Here is a 16,677-nt window from a genome sequence, read left to right on the forward strand (position 1 = left end):
TACTACAGGTTAGGGAAGCATTTCTGCCACTGAATATGCTGCCTTCTGGAATTAGAGGTTGCATTCGAGTGCACGTGGGCCTTACAAGTTTGTCTTTGAATTTCAAGGATTCATGTTCGTTATGTCATTAAATTGATGTCATTTCTGACTAATGGTATGTAGCTTTTCTTTGCCTGAACCTATTCTGTTGAGAGTGCCTTGGCATGATTTACTTCAAATAACTGAAGTCAAAGAGTTGGCACATCTCTATGACATTTTTGTTTCAGCTCAGAGCACACTGAGCCATTCCAGAGACCCAAACGTTCATTCATCGGATAGCAGCACTTCCCAGCAAAACCCAGTCCCCATTGATGTACGTAATTGATCACTTTATTAACTGGCAAAAAGAAGCCTTGTTGAGGTAATAAACCTAACTTCATTACATCCTGTATGTCGAGAGCAAACACATTGGGACGTGGCTGATGGGTCCCCATTTCAAGGCTGATTCTGATAATGATAATGTTTAAGTAGCATTGATTGTTCTCTAATTGAATTTTTCTTTCTTTAGGCCTCTTCTGAAGAGCTGAAAGCTGCCTACCGGAGGCTGTGTATGCTCTACCATCCAGACAAGCACAGAGACCCAGAGCTCAAGTCACAGGCAGAACGACTGTTTAACCTTGTTCACCAGGCTTATGAAGGTCAGCGGAGGGCTGGACTTTGTAGAAACATCCTGGTAGCAGATATTCGATTTTTAGGAGGTGTAATTTGTAGAGGATAGAAAAAGAGAGTCCTTAGAGGTATATAAAACAGGTGGTTAGTGTAGTACTTTTCACTGACAGGGTCCTTTGAAAGAGTAGTATTTTGCTTTGGAAATCAATATGTGTCCAGTAAGTAGAAAATGAGAGACTGGGTGAAGTAATAGACAGAGTCTCAATTGCAAGGGAATACTCAAGTTTTAAATCGTTTACCAGTTTTCTTCTAAAGGGAACTCTTATAGGTAAAAGGCTGATCGTTACAGGGAAGGTTTCTTTGTTCTCTTTTTTGTTAGAAGATACAAGGACATTTTTTCATCCAAAAGTGATTTTATTGGTTCTGAAGCATTCAGTTACCGGTTCTAATAAAAGAAAGAAAATGATGTTAAGAAGGCTTTTAGGAAATAGAACCAAGTGATTCACATTTTTATACTTATGTCTTATGTATGTCAGAAAGAACATTCTGTGATATATTTGTTTATAAAATATTAAAGTCACGACCGGATACAGAGCTTCTGTTTGGGATGGCAAAAAGTTCTGGAAATAGAGAGTGATGATGGTTACACAACATTGTAAATGTACTTAATGCTATTGAATCATATACTTTAAAATGGTTAAAATGGTAAATATTATATGTATATTTTACCACCATTTTTTAAATTTAAATTTAAAAAAATGTTAAATCACTGTTATATACATCAAGTACAATAAGTTATTTGTTCCAGAACCATTTGGTGATTTCCTCCTTAGACCAAAAATTAGATAATGTGTTTCTTTATAAAATCATAAAGTCATCTCACTGTATACGTAATAGCTTGTAGTGTTTTTCACTTTATAGTTTTACCAAAAAGTTAGATTTTAATGGCCAGTGAAAATCAGGCTGCAGTGTGTGATAAATGTGTACAGTCGGTATAGTGTCATTACCAAATTTAACTCTATTCAGATCATTTGCATGGCGGTTGTGAAGAGTAGCCTGTTCTTTTTATTGTATTCTGTTACCTAAATGGGTGCATTAATTTTACTGTTGTCTAAATTAGCCACATAGTTTGCTTGTATTGTGTTGGAGACCTGGGGAAGAGTTAAAGAAAAACCCTAGCAGTGCTAGTGAAAGTGCCACAACAGCAGACCTGGCCTCATGTTTAGCCTAAAGGGAGACTCAGGTAAAATAGTGAGTGAATAATTCCTTATTAAATGCTGGAGAGGAACACAAGTTTGGCTCCTGTGTTTTCCAGGGGCCAGCATTTCTTCCTTTCCCATTAGATTTGATTATGCATAGGATCATTTATGTGGTTTTTAAATTAGGCCTACAAATATATGGGAACTGTCGGGGGAAGAGACCCAAAGGTCTTGGCAGAAATTGGTGAAGCAGAGGGGGAAGAGAATGACCATTGGCCTTGCTGACATTTGAGTTCAGTTGGGATATCGTTCAGTTGGGATATCATTTGAGCAGCCCTCACCCTTAGCTGAGAAATCCTTTTCTGATGTACTTTGGGTGATGTGGCTAACAACGTGGTAAGAGGTGTTTTTGTCTTTTAAAATTATTTACAAATAGAGAGGAGAGGTGCACAGAAGAAATGTAGCCTGTCTTTGGAGTTAACAGAACTCTATAGAGTAAATAACAAATCAGCTTTTTCTAGTATCTGAGCCTGTTTCTACTTTTATAGCAAGCTTCTTTAGAAACTGGAACCCACTCTTTCAAGTCAGTGTACTTTTATACACCGTGGCAGAAATTTACCAAATTATTTTAAAAACAATGTTCATGTCCTTTCCCAATGCAGGAGCCAGTGCCGCTTCCTGCATGGTGCACCTTGTACACCTTGTACCTGTACCTTCCAATCAAGAGTAACTTGGGTACTGGAAAATCTGACTTTTCTCATTTGTAGCCACCTTTAAACATATCCTACATTAGCTGGGTGAAGTGGCTGACACCTGTAATCCCAGCACTTTGCAAGGCCAAAGCAAGAGAATCATTTGAGATCAGCCTAGGCAACATAGTGAGACCCCATCTCTACAAAAAATAAATTAGCTGGGCATGGTGGCACACACCTGTAATCCCAGCTGCTTGGGAAGCTAGAGCGGGAGGATTAGTTAAGCCCAGGAATTCAAGGCTGCAGTGAGCTATGATCTTACCACTGCACTCCAGCCAGGACAACAGAGAAGGACTCTGTCAGTCAATAAGTCAATAAACAAATCCTAGGTTGAATCAAAAAAGCAGTTGGGAGGAAAGATGTGTAGAAAATGAAAGGGGTCTCTAGGAAGATTGTGATCAGACAGGAAGAACAGAAGATGGGCTTACCTAATGACGTCAGTGTTCTCAGGAAGGACTGAAGGTGAATTTTGTATTTTATGAACATGTTTAATTTTTAATTTGCAGTGCTTAGTGACCCCCAAACCAGGGCCATCTATGATATATATGGGAAGAGAGGACTGGAAATGGAAGGATGGGAGGTAAGAGAAACCGCGTCTGGTGTCCCAGAAAAGTCATTAAACAGTTACAGAACATCTCCCCAAAACCCTGCAATCCGTAATAATGTCTTTGGGAATATTCAAAACCATTAGAGCCCCCTTCCTTGCCCTGTATTTTCATTTTAGAGGTTGAGTTCTGGACTTGGCTTTGCCACTTTGTAACTCTGAACTTGGGCCAGCCACTCATCTGAGTTGTCTTTCGTTTCCTAACCTGTCAAGTAAAATGGAAGAGGGATGGACTGGACCAGTAGTTTTTAACCCAGGTGTGGGGCAGGAGCAAGCGGAGCAGGGGGTTGATGGGAGACAATTTCTTCAAGGGTGCAGTTCTGTCTCCACATACACTCCCTTCCACCCTCCACAGTTCTGTGCCTCTCTACACCTCAGTTCTGAATAATTGCGGTGAAGAAATATTTCAGATGGGAGTATGTTATGCACGTGAGCACAATGGAAGCAGAGTTGCCGGGGTTGCATTGCCTGTAATGACCCTTTCAATTCTCATGTATTATAATATTCAAGCTTTGTCAAATGTGATGAGTGAAACAAAATATATAGCAAATGTGTCGCCCTGGGCAGCCATGCTGTGGGAGAGCAGTCACTAAAATCCAGACAATTTGTTTGCTTTCACACTGCCACTGATTAGCAGTAGAGCCTTGGGCAAGTCATTGGGCTACTAGTGCTTCCATGTTACTATCTGAAAAATGAATATGAAGATTAATTGTGAAACTCTAAGTTGCTACAGGGATATATAGGTATCATTAAAGAAACTTTGTTCCGACCCAGGCAAAGTGGCTTACACCTGTAATGCTAACACTCTGGGGAGCCAGGCTGGGAGGATCACATGAGGCCAGGAGTTGAGATCAGCCTGAGAAACATAGCAAGACCCTGTCTCTACAAAACTTTTTTTTAAAAAATTAGGCAGGCTTGGTGGAGCACACCTGTATTCCCAGCTATTCAGGAGGCTGAGATGGGAGAATCACTTGAGCACAGGAGGTTGAGGCTGCAGTGAGCTATGATCACGCCACTACACTGTAACGTGGGCAGCAGAGCAAGACCTTGTCTCACAAAAAAAGAAAGAAACTGGGTTCTGATGCCCAATAAATTTTGCTAGTTTGTTAATAACATTGAATTGACCTTCATTGAGTTATGTTTTCACCATCATGTAAGATTTCCCTTGAAGTTCCTTCAATGTTTTTTTTTTTTGAGACTGAGTTTCGCTCTTGTTGCCCAGGCTGGAGAGCAGTGGTGCAATCTTGGCTCACCACAACCTCTGCCTCCCCCGGTTCAAGTGGTTTCCTGCCTCAGCCTTCCTAAGTAGCCGGGATTACAGGCATGCGCCACCACACCCGGCTGATTTTGTATTTGTAGTAGAGACAGGGTTTCTCCATGTTGGTCAGGCTGGTCTCGAACTCCTGACCTCAGATGATCCGCCCACCTCGGCCTCTCAAAGTGCTGGGATAACTGGCATGAGCCACCACACCTGACCAAAGTTCATTCAATGTTTAGTCTCAAGCATGCGTGCCTGTCTCTTCCAGTTCTAGCATCAAAGCCTTGTAAAGGCCTTCAGATGAGGAGTGGAAGAAAAGCAAAAGAGGATCCTGTTTCCTTTCCTGCCTTTCCACTACTGCTTCATATTGGCGGCTTGTGGGCCATATTCCACTAATAGCCTTTTTTGGTGTGCGTGTGTGTGTTTGTGAGAGAGAGCACGCGCATGCTCTGTCGCCCAGGCTGCAGTGCATTGGTGCCATCACGGCTCACTGCAGCCTCAACCTCCCGGGCTCAAGTGAGTCTCCCACCTCAGCCTCCCAAGTAGCTGCAACTACAGGCACACACCACCATGCCTAGCTAGTTTTTTAAATTTTTTATAGAGATGGGGTCTTGCTATGTTGCCCAGGCTGGTCTCAAACTCCTAGCCTCATTCCACCCTCCCACCTCAGCCTCCCAAAGCGCTGGGATTACAGGTGTGAGCCACCACGCCCAGCCTGTTGCCATTTTTTGATTGCCTCACACAGTGAATTCTAGTTGCTAAGATTTCAAACCTGGGAGGTTCTGCATGATAATTCAGTCTTCTGTCTTTTCTTGAAACGTCTGAAGATCTGATAACACTGGATCTGAGGAGCCCTTGCCCTTCAGATGGGGCTGGGCTGTCCAATTTGTTCCAGTCCCCACCACTCCCCCTTGCGTTATGTCTGGCTCTTCTCATCTGCATGTCCTCCTGGCTCCAGTGGGCGGTTGGTATTTGGCCTCTGGCTTGATGGGAATAGCAGTGCTTCCTGTCGCATTGGTTCATTGCAGCTAGGTATTAAGCCAAATAACTTAGCATTTTCTCATCCAAAAAGGAAAATAGAATTCTGTTGTATTTATTCAATTTCCCCCTCACTCTTTATACACTCCTTAAAGCTTCTTTGTTTTTTTAAGATGTGGGTTGGCTACAATTTTTCAAGTCAGCAGTTGGAGTCACTGAAAAGCTGTAGGACTTCATTACATATTCCCTCTTCAAAGACTAGGTTTTTAGTCCCCAGCAGCATTATCCCAATCAGTGGAGCACTGGGGTCTGCTGATAAAATATTGTATGGTTTCCTCTCATCAAACCAGATTATCTTCCCATTAGAAACAAAGCAAATCCACACACAAAATGGTGGTTATACAAATATGTAGGGCTGGGTGCAGTGGCTCACACCTGTAATTCCAGTACTTTCAAAGGCTGACACAGGAGGATCACTTGAGCTCAGGAGTTCGAGACCAGCTGGAGCAACACAGTGAGATCGCATCTCTACAAGTGATAAAAAATGAAAAACTTAACCAGGCATGGTGGCGAGTGCCTGTAATCCTACTTCTTGGGAGACTGAGGTGGGAGGATCGCTTGAGCCCAAGGAGGTCGAGGTTTCAGTGAGCCATGATCACACCACTGCACTCCATCCTGAGTGACAGTGAGACTGTGTCTCAAAAAATAAAAAATGAAATAAATAAATGAAAATAAAAATATGTGCACAGTCGTGGGTGGCAAGTGGTTAAACATTATTTTCATATTTTTTTAGTAAACTAAGGAAGTCAGGTTCTCATGGATCAGAATTGGCTTTTTTTTTTTTCATGTGGATACTAAGCTTTCGCTGCAAGATAAAAATGCCTTCAAAGAAAACTAAATGAAGATACCTCCCCAGATATTTACTCAGAGATGTATTAGTGCTTAACATCCAATAGGAAAATTGAGCCCATTATTCATAATACACAGAAAGTCTCATTGAACTCAAGCACATTCCACGAAGCTGGCGTCAGCATTCCTTCAAGGAATTCCTACAGCTGGATGGATTGTTCCATATGAGGATTCTCTCACTGCAATAATAGCTTTCACTGCAGGGAGGAAGCTGTATTCCTTTCATGCTGTTGCTGGTATTTTTAGACTATTAAACCTCTTCAATTGCTGAAGGGTATCCATTTACCACATATTTATTAGTCTACCGTATGGGTAGTCAGTGAAGGGTGAAGGGCATTGATTGTTGGTATCCTGAGTGTCTTATGCCTTTAATCCAAAGATCTCAAAGCACTCCACCAGCTAGAAATCACTCCCCAACCCACTGGAGCTTCTTTAGAATGTACAAAATACTGGCCCAGTTGTCAGTCATTAGATAAATTTTCAATCTTTTTTTTTTTTTTTTTTTTTTTTGAGACAGTCTCACTTTGTCACCCAGGCTAGAGCATAGTGGCGTGATGGTGGCTTACTGCAGTTTCGACCTCCCAGCTCAGGCCATCCTCCCACCTCAGCCTCCCAAGTAGCTGAGACTACAGGCATGCATCACCACGCCCCGCTAATTTTTTTATTTTTATTTTTTGAGACGGAGTCTTGCTGTGTTGCCCAGGCTGAGTGTAGTGGCGTGATCTTGGCTCACTGCAGCCTCTGCCTCCAGGGTTCAAGTGATTCTCCTGCCTCAGCTTCCTGAGTAGCTGGAATTACAGGTGCGCACCACTATGCCTGGCTAATTTTTGTATTTTTGGTAGAGACAGAGTGTCACCATGTTGGCCAAGCTGGTCTCGAACTCCTGACCTCAGGTGATCCTCCTGCCTTGGCCTTCCAAAGTGCTGGGATTACAAATGTGAGCCACCGTCCCCAGCGCCCCCCCCCCCACTTTTTTTTTAAGGCTTCTAGAGACTGTTATTCTTTGGGAGGATTCCCAAGGAATGAGATGTAACCATTCCCAACTTATAAAATCAGCCATACTGTTTACTTCTTGAGGTTGGTTACTGATGTTTGTGCAGATATCCGCATTGAAAACGAAACTGATCATTTTTTCAGAATGGCAAAAATCTAACCTTGAATTGTGAATGCTTTGACAGTGTTGATTCTGGTAATGGCTGGCAACTGCTGTGGAAACCACGTAACTCATCTCCTGCAGATGTCACTTTCAGATGTTAGATTACACCCGGAGTTGCATCCTTTGGCCCAGATCATCTGCAGTTTGGTTTTTGTCTGCGGTCCTTTACATTATTTATATTTTACTTTTCCCTGTCTCTGACATCGGTTTTATAGTATATGAGAAAGTCAGCCTGTATTAAAAGCAGTGATATGGTCAAGATCATGAAAAACTAGCAAAGGTTTAGAACTGTCACAGAGCAGAGAAGACTAAGGACACCTCATGTCTAAATGCAACGTGGAATCTTGGATTGGATCCTGGAACAGAAAAAGAATGTTCGTAGAAAATCTAGTGAAATCTGAACCCTAGGTTTAATTAGTAGAAATGTATTAATGTTGGTTTCTGAGATTTCAGAGATCTTCCATGGTTATATAAGGTGCTAACATTGGGGGAACCTGGGTGCAGGCTATACTAGAAATTTCTGTACTGTTGTTGTAGCGTTTCTAAATAATTTTCTAAAATTACCCCAGAATAAAAAGTTTACTAGCTAGAACCAGATAACACTTTTCAAATGATGTCGCTTAACCCTCCTCATTTTATAGCAGGGAAACTGAAGCTTAGAAAGGTGACTTGCCTGAGGTCTCCCAGGAGGTTTGAGGTCCTGTCTGTCCTCCTTCCATTATGCCACCTAGCTTTTGGGTATCTCCTCATTCCTTTCATCAATAAAGTCAGTCTTCTTGGTGGTGGTTTTTTTGTTACAGAGATGGGGTCTCACTATGTTGCCCAGGTTGGTCTGGAACTCCTGGGCTGAGTCGGTTTTCTTTTCTCTTTTTATTTTTTATTTTATTTATTTATTTTTTTTTTGAGATGGAGTTTCGCTCTTTCACCCAGGCTGGAGTGAAGTGACACGATCTCCGTTCAGTGCAACCTCTGCCTCCTAGGTTCAAGGGATTCTCCTCCCTCAGCCTTCCGAGTAGCTGGGATTATAGGCGCCCACCACCACGCCCAGCAAAATTTTGTATTTTTAGTAGAGACAGGGTTTTGCCATGTTGGCCAGGCTGGTCTCAAACACATGACCTCAGGTGAGCCACTGCACCTGGCCGCTCAGTCAGTTTTCTGGTTAGCATAGGGATAGACCTAGTTGGTGAATGCTCCGGTGAACAGCAGTTATATGGATTCATGAGCTGCATGTGATACACTCTGTCCATGGGAAACATTGAAAATGTCTGGTATTTATCAACTGTCATGCAGCTTTGGATACTGTGTTCCCAGATGCCTCTGTCTGTAAGGGTTGCTGATAAGGAGAAGAGCAGCTCACAGCTGGCTTGGTCCTGTTCCCCTCTCTGGCATCATGTATTCTGTTTAAAGGAAGATATAAATAATCAAGGCTGGCAGAGGCCTGTGGGAGCTGAGAATGAAGTGCCCTGCCCTGCTAAGTGTCTTCACCGCTCCAGAAAGGCTGGCCATTTTGGCTTTGCTGTTAGCTCTGATTATGCACCAACTATTTGCAAAACTTGTGTAAAATATGACTAAAAATGGAATGATCTGCCACCTTTGGATTATTTGCCTTTGTAATTCATCACAGAATGTAACAGAGAGAAAGTAATTTTCAGCTGTTAGTTCAGTCTTCAAAGATTAAACAGCTAAAATTCCTGAAAATGAATCTTTTCCTGCTGCAGCCTTTGTGAAGCCTCACACTTTCCAGGTTTTGTTTTGTTTTGTTTTCTCCTACAGGGTTTGAGTCCAGGATTTTAATTCTCAGCAGCTTGCAAACCTGTTTCTGAAAAAAATAGTAGTATATGGGCATATTCATGGGCTTGCTTATGTCACTGATTAAAGTTATGGAGAATCAAACTTTCATTAAAATCTGCATTTTTTAAAACTAATATCCTGTTGAATAGAACACTCAATTATAAAATTTCTATCCAGGCCGGGCGCAGTGGCTCACACCTGTAATCCCAGCACTTTGGGAAGTCAAGGCAGGTGCATCACTTGAGGTCAGGAGTTCAAGACCAGCCTGGCCAACATGGTGAAATGTTATCTCTACTAAAGATAAAAAAACTAGCTGGGTATGGTGGCACAAACCTGTAGTCCCAGCTACTCGGGAGGCTCAGGCAGGAGAATTGCTTGAATCCTGGAAGCGGAAGTTGCAGTGAGCTGAGATCGCACCACTGCACTCCAGCCTGGGCGACAAAGCAAGACTCTGTCTCAAAAAAATAAAATATTAAAATTAAATAAAATATCGCCGGGCGTGGTGGCTCACGCCTCTAATCCCAGCACTTTGGGAGGCCGAGGTGGGTGGATCACGAGGTCAGGAGATTGAGACCATCCTGGCTAACATGGTGAAACCCCGTCTCTACTAAAAATACAAAAAAAAATTAGCCAGGCGTGGTAGCGGGCGCCTGTAGTCCCAGCTACTCAGGAGGCTGAGGCAGGAGAATGGTGTTAACCCAGGAGGTGGAGTTTGCAGTGAGCTGAAATTGCACCACTGCACTCCAGCCTGGGTGACAGAGCGAGACTCCATCTCAAAAAAAAAAAAAAAAATGGCCAGGCGCAGTGGCTCACGCCTGTAATTCCAGCACTTTGGGAGGCCAAGGCAGGCGGATCATGAGGTCAGGAGATCAAGACCATCCTGGCTAATACGGTGAAACCCCGTCTCTACTTAAAAAAATACAAAAAATTAGCCGGGCGTGTTGGCGGGCGCCTGTAGTCCCAGCTACTCAGGAGGCTGAGGCAGGAGAATGGTGTGAACCCAGGAGGTGGAGCTTGCAGTGAGCCGAGATCGCACCACTGCACTCCAGCCTTAGCAACAGAGCAAGACTCCGTCTCAAATAAATAAATAAATAAATAAATAAATAAATTGAGCAAGACTCTGTCTCAAATAAATAAATCAATCAAATCAAATCAAATCTCTTTATCCAGATTGGAACATCCTGCGTCCTCTGGGCTACGTAGAGGAACTGTCTGCATTCAGACAGCCTCACACTTAGACCTCCTTGTCCTTGGGATGGTCACTTAAGTCACCATCCGCTGGGTCCAGAGAAACTGTGGCTCCACAGTCAGGTCCAGGTCCACTGAATTGGGCTGTAAAGTCATGAATAATTTTTAAAGTATTTTAAAGCATATTTTCTGGATCTTCAAACTTACATGGAATAGTTGATTACCTACATTTCCCTGAAGCTCTTTCATTTTTATTTTCTTCTGATGCAGGGAGGGGCTGACATGAGATTGAGAAGATAATGGAAACTTTGAAAAATTGTACCTTGCTTTTGTCTATGTCAGGACGGGTGGTATTGGAAAGTGAGAGTGCTGTAGATAGGTGACGCGCCCTCGATAATTTTAAGCCTGGGCAGCGGGAACGCATCTTGTTCATGAACTAGAACCCAGAATGCCCTTGCGAGGTCACGGAGCAATCACTGTCACGCCACTTAGGACCTTTAGTTTGTTCTTGGATGATTTTAACAATCTTTTTATTTTAAAGCTTCCTTAAAAATAACCACTTCCCCCTTTTTAGTAATTATTGATTTATATTGGGTTATTAGAGAAGAAAATGTTTTCACTATTTTTAATGTTTAAAGTAGTGGACAAGTTCCTAGGATTTTTTTGGATGAGTTTTTGTGTGTTTTTTTTTTATTTGTTGAAAAATAAAATCAAGTTGCACAAAGCCTGTAATATTTATATTGAATGTGTGTATGTGTGTGTGCGCGTGCACATGGGCACATATGTAGGTACATACGCATGTATAGAGAATTAGGAAGAGATATAAAAAAATTGAGTGTGAGCCTGTGAGATGAGTGTGAGCCTGTGAGAAGAGTGTGAGCCTGTGAGATGATGAGTGTGAGCCTGTGAGATGAGTGTGAGCCTGTGAGATGAGTGTGAGCCTGTGAGATGAGTGTGAGATGAGTGTGAGCCTGTGAGATGGGTGTGAGCCTGTGAGATGATGAGTGTGAGCCTGTGAGATGAGTGTGAGCCTGTGAGATGATGAGTGTGAGCCTGTGAGATGAGTGTGAGATGAGTGTGAGCCTGTGAGATGAGTGTGAGCCTGTGAGTTGATGAGTGTGAGCCTGTGAGATGATGAGTGTGAGCCTGTGAGATGATGAGTGTGAGCCTGTGAGATGAGTGTGAGCCTGTGAGATGATGAGTGTGAGCCTGTGAGATGAGTGTGAGATGAGTGTGAGAAGAGGGAATATGGGTAAGGGGAGTCGCATACTTTTTATTTCCTATCCTTCTGTTCTATTGATTTTTTGCTATAAGCTTGTATTTTTAAAAATAATTTGGGCGGGTGGATCACGAGGTCAGGAGATCAAGACCATCCTGGCTAACACGGTGAAACCCCGTCTCTACTAAAAAATACAAAAAAAAAATTAGCCGGGCATGGTGGCGCACGCCTGTAGTCCCAGCTACTCAGGAGGCTGAGGCAGGAGAATGGCGTGAACCGGGGAGGCGGAGCTTGCAGTGAGCTGAGATCGCGCCACCGCACTCCAGCCTGGGTGACAAAGCAAGACTCCGTCTCAAAAAAAAAAAAAAAATTATTTTTTGAAACGTGACATTTCCAAGGAAACTTTCTCACATCACACCTTTTTAGATAGTCTGTGAGCAGCAACTCAAGACTCCCCTGTGTTTCTCCCACCGATGGGCGGAATCTGCTTTCATACACCCCTGCCCCCTCCCCCATCCATCTGGTCGTGATAGAAAAAGAGTAACCACTTTTTCTGTCCTCTTCCCACACTGTGTGTTTCTCACCGGTGCACACAATTTCACACCATAAACAGGACCCTTAGAAATCGTGCAGTGCGGTTGCCTCTTTCACAGTGGCCTTTCCACTTCTTTGAAATGTCGAGTAGATGGTCTTCCTTTCATGACCAGCTAAGGAGGGCTGAGCTGGAATTGGAATACCTTCTTTTCTTTTCTTTTCTTTTTTTTTTTAAGACGGAGTTTGTTGCTCATGTTGCCCAGGCTGGAGTGCAATGGCGTGATCTTGGCTCACTGCAGACTCCGCCTCCCGGGTTCAAGTGATTGTCCTGCCTCAACCTCCCAAGTAGCTGGGATTACAGGCACCCGCCACCACGCCCGGCTAATGTTTTGTATTTTTAGTAGAGACAGGGTTTCTTCATGTTGGCCAGGCTGGTCTCAAACTCCTGACCTCAGGTGATCCACCCGCCTCGGCCTCCCAAAGTGCTGGGATTACAGGTGTGAGTCACTGCGCCAGGCCTGGAATACCTTATTTTCTTTTTTCTTTCTGCCACTGTGCCGACCTACCTTAAATTTCATAGTGTAAATTTCCTAATGAATCTCAGATAACAAATGTTAAATATCAAGACGAAGGCAAGCTGGCTCTCCCTGGTGGTCTGAGACAATCGCTAGAGACTCCTTTTGAGCTTCTTGGACCAAGGATCTCGAGCTGTCGGGTCTGGGTGTTTTTATTCTGTTGTTGTAGAAATGGGATCTTGCTATGTTGCCCAGGTTGGCCTCAAACTCTTGGCCTCAAAGGATCCTCCCACATCAGCCTCCCAAAGTGCTGGGATTGCAGGCATGAGCCGCCATGTCTGGTAGGTCTGAGTGTTTTCAGAATCATGGGACTCTTCTTCTTATAACAGTATATGAACCTTAGAATGTGGGCTGTCAGTTATAGGCTGGCGTAACAATACTCAGGTACCACACAGCAGTCCTCATTAAACTCGGGGACGCAGAGTAATGTCAAATCTGAGAAAATAAGGTATTCCGGCCTGGCGCAGTGGCTCACGCCTGTAATCCCAGCACTTTGGGAGGCCGAGGTGAGGGGATCATCTCAGGTCAGGGGCTCGAGACCAACCTGGCCAACATGGTGAAACGCCATCTCTACTAAAAATACAAAAATTAGTCAGATGTGGTGGCAGGTGCCTGTAATTCCAGCTACTTGGGAGGCTGAGGCAGGAAAATTGCTTGAACCCAGGAGGTGAAGGTTGCAGTGAGCTGAGATCATGCCACTGCACTCCAGCCTGGGTGACAGAGCGAGACTCCGTCTCAAAAACAAAAACAAACAAAAAAAAAGAAATTCATAAGGTGACATTTTCCTTGTAAGATTTCTGCAGCCTCAGAGATAAGTTGCTAAAATAAAGAATGTTTAAGTCACTCTGGAGAGTGGAGTGAAAACTCATTTCAACCTTGGGAAGGGCCAGGAGGGCAGTGAGCTCTCCCTCACCCAGGCCTGAGCCATCGGATGGTGGAACTCATGGTTTGGGGTCCTTCCTGGGGAAAGGCTGTGGCCGGACCCTAGGCAGCATGCACACACCAAAATCAATAACTGCAGCTCTTTGTGTACGTTTCCCTTACCTCCTGGGTCCTCAGCTGTCTTCCCATCTTGATTCTGTGCATAGGTTGTGGAAAGGAGAAGAACCCCTGCTGAAATTCGAGAGGAGTTTGAGCGGCTGCAGAGAGAGAGGGAAGAGAGGAGGCTGCAGCAGCGAACCAATCCCAAGGTAAGCCAGGGGCCAGGTTTCATGAGGACATTAGATGAAAAGGCCTCATAACTAGAAGCCAGGTCTGAAATAATGAGATGCTGGTGGATTGTTAAAAACATACAAGCTGGTGGGACAAAATTTAGCTTATATTATGTCAAAGTCATATCTTTCTGGAAAACACCTCCCTGGTAGCCATCAGCCACGCTGCTGCTGATCTCCAGGAAATGAAGGTTTTGTACCATGTGGAGGGAAGACAAAACCAGTCCCCTGTTTTTTCCAGAAGTCGGAGTTTTGCCAAGCAGATATACAGGCTAGTCATTGAAGGCCGTTTCCTCCGACTGTGCTGCCCAAGTCCTTGACACTGGAAATCAGTTAGAGGACAGAGGCAGGGCAGAGGACAGCCACCTAACCACCTAAGCGTTGAGGCAGCAGAAGTCCTTGCTTACCCTTTAGGATACGGAGAGCCAAATAATGCAGAGGGCTCAGGGCATGTCCGCATGGCCTTGAGCAGAAGGCCCTGCTCACATCACCCCAGGGCACTGGTGCTGTGACCACCGGCCACTGGGTTGTTTGAGCAGCATCGGTGTCCCAGATCACTGATGGAGTTTAAGTCCTTTAACTACTGAGTCAGAGTTACTTTTCAATGCTAAGTATGCTCTCTTTTTCCTTTCAGTTTGCTGGGGAGGTTGTTTTGCATGTGTGCCCCAGCTCTGTGGCAAGTAGGATAGCTTGGTCACTTTGAGATTCCAGTTGTACTGAACGGCTAATGAAACATGGCCCGGTGTACTGTTCAGCTGTGTTTAAAAAGAGGGCTCAGTGGCCAGACCCTATCAGTGTGGCCAGGATGGCCTGGCAGAGAGCCTGTATCTGTCATGATAAGGAGCTGGGAGCTCCCCAGTCTTCCATCAGTCTCTTCTCCTATGATCTGTGTCAAATCATCAACGTTGTTGGAAGGAGAGCAGAAGCCATACAAAGTTATAAGAAGCATTATTATTTTCTTTAAACCTTGTAAAAGAAAAGAATAGGCCGCGTGTGGTGGCTCACTCCTATAATCCCAGCACTTTGGGAGGCAGAGGCGGGCAGATCACCTGAGGTCGAGAGTTCGAGACCAGCCTGGGCAATATGGTGAAACCCCAGCTCTACTAAAAATACAAAAAAATTAGCCGGGCATGGTGGTGCATGGCCACCAGCCTCCCGAGTAATTTCAGCTACTTGGGAGGCTGAGACAGGAGAATAGCTTGAACCAGGGAGGCAGAGGCTGTGGCGAGCCAAGATGATGCCACTGCATTCCAGCCTGGACAACAGAGTGAGACTCTGTCTCAAAAAAAAAAAAAAGAAAAAAAAAACAAATACTGGCTTAAACTGGGATGCATAGTAAGATAAACCTCTGATGAAATACATTCCAGAAAGCAGTTTTTTCAAGACCCATACAGCATTTAAAGGACCATATATCCAGAACATGTCCATCTCTTTGAATCCCACATTTCAAAGTATATTTGACCAGATAAAATTATGGATGGGAATGAAGCTTGTGTATCACTCATTATCATGTGCAATCAATAAATGATTTAATTCTCTTGGAGAAAAATGTATATTTGAAAATGGTAACGCCTCCGCTCCCATCTACTCACTCTCTCCCTCAACAGGTGAGGACCTCAGAAGTGCAGGGTTACCTTTTGGTCAGATGGAAGTAGAGAATCAAAAGCCTGGGTGAACCAAGCCGGGGAGTTTGGGATGATTGGGAGAGTTGAAAATCTCCGAGGTGCCCTGAGCTGTGCTAATGATTCCTGCTTGGATCTCCCAGCAGGTGCCCAAGGGAGGTCTGGTTTGGAAGGTCGGCATTGGCAGATGGAGGTGGGGTAGGGGAGGTGGGGGTGCCTGGCAGGAGCGGGCTGTTCCTTTGGTGTTTTTGCTGTTCTGGCTGGAGGTTTGCTGTGTTAGGAGCAGTGAAAGGGAAAGAGAACCTCACTATCATCCTGCGTCCGTGTCCTATGATCAAATCGGCCATCTGGGGGTGTGTGGCAGTTGCTTATTGGGACTCTATGCAAATGTGTCTGCAGGCCATGTTTCTGTGGAATGAGGGAGCACAGCTGTGACCATCTCACACAGGCACGCAAGTGATTTTTAAAATGTCCTATACTTTGCTACTTCCATAAAACTGCTTCCAAATAAATAAAACATTTTCTAATCAGAAATATTGAGTGATAACCAGATGTTGGCTGTCCAGCATTTTAAGGAGAGGATTTGAGGTATATCTTTCATTCCATTTCTGAGGGTTTTTTTTTGCCTTTCAAGATGAGCAAAAACCCTTGTCCTGAGAAGAAAGGGGTGATCTCCGCTTTAAGGAGACCATGGAGGGTGGGCGTGGTGGTGCACGCCTGTAATCCCAGCACTTTGGGAGGCCAAGGTGGGCAGATCACTTGAGTTCAGGAGTTTGAGACCAGCCTGGACAACATAGTGAGACCCCATCTCTACAAATAAAATACTAAAATTAGCCAGGCATGGTAGCATGCACCTGTAGATCCAGCTGCCTGGGAGGCTGAGATGGGAGGATCACTTGAGCCTGGGAGGTCCAGGCTGCGGTGAGCCAAGATTGCGCCCCGTACTCCAGCCTGGGTGGCAGAGTGAGACCCTGTCTCAAAAAAAAAAAAAAGACCATGGGGAAGCCAGGCATAGTGGTTTACGCCTGTAATC

At 44.3% G+C, this 16,677-nt stretch overlaps 1 protein-coding gene across 1 annotated transcript in view; it reads left to right on the forward strand.

The window, feature by feature from the left end:
* DNAJC11 (DnaJ heat shock protein family (Hsp40) member C11) overlaps positions 1-16,677 on the forward strand; it is a 68,127-nt gene that overhangs the window by 20,156 nt on the left and 31,294 nt on the right. Inside the window, exons 2-4 of the mRNA XM_054441225.2 lie at positions 548-677; positions 3,106-3,179; positions 13,900-14,001. Coding sequence (XP_054297200.1) covers positions 548-677; positions 3,106-3,179; positions 13,900-14,001 — 306 coding nt within the window. The remainder of the gene's footprint in view (positions 1-547; positions 678-3,105; positions 3,180-13,899; positions 14,002-16,677) is intronic.

This window comes from Pongo pygmaeus, chromosome 1 (assembly GCF_028885625.2).
Source record: "Pongo pygmaeus isolate AG05252 chromosome 1, NHGRI_mPonPyg2-v2.0_pri, whole genome shotgun sequence".
Lineage (NCBI taxonomy): Eukaryota > Metazoa > Chordata > Mammalia > Primates > Hominidae > Pongo > Pongo pygmaeus.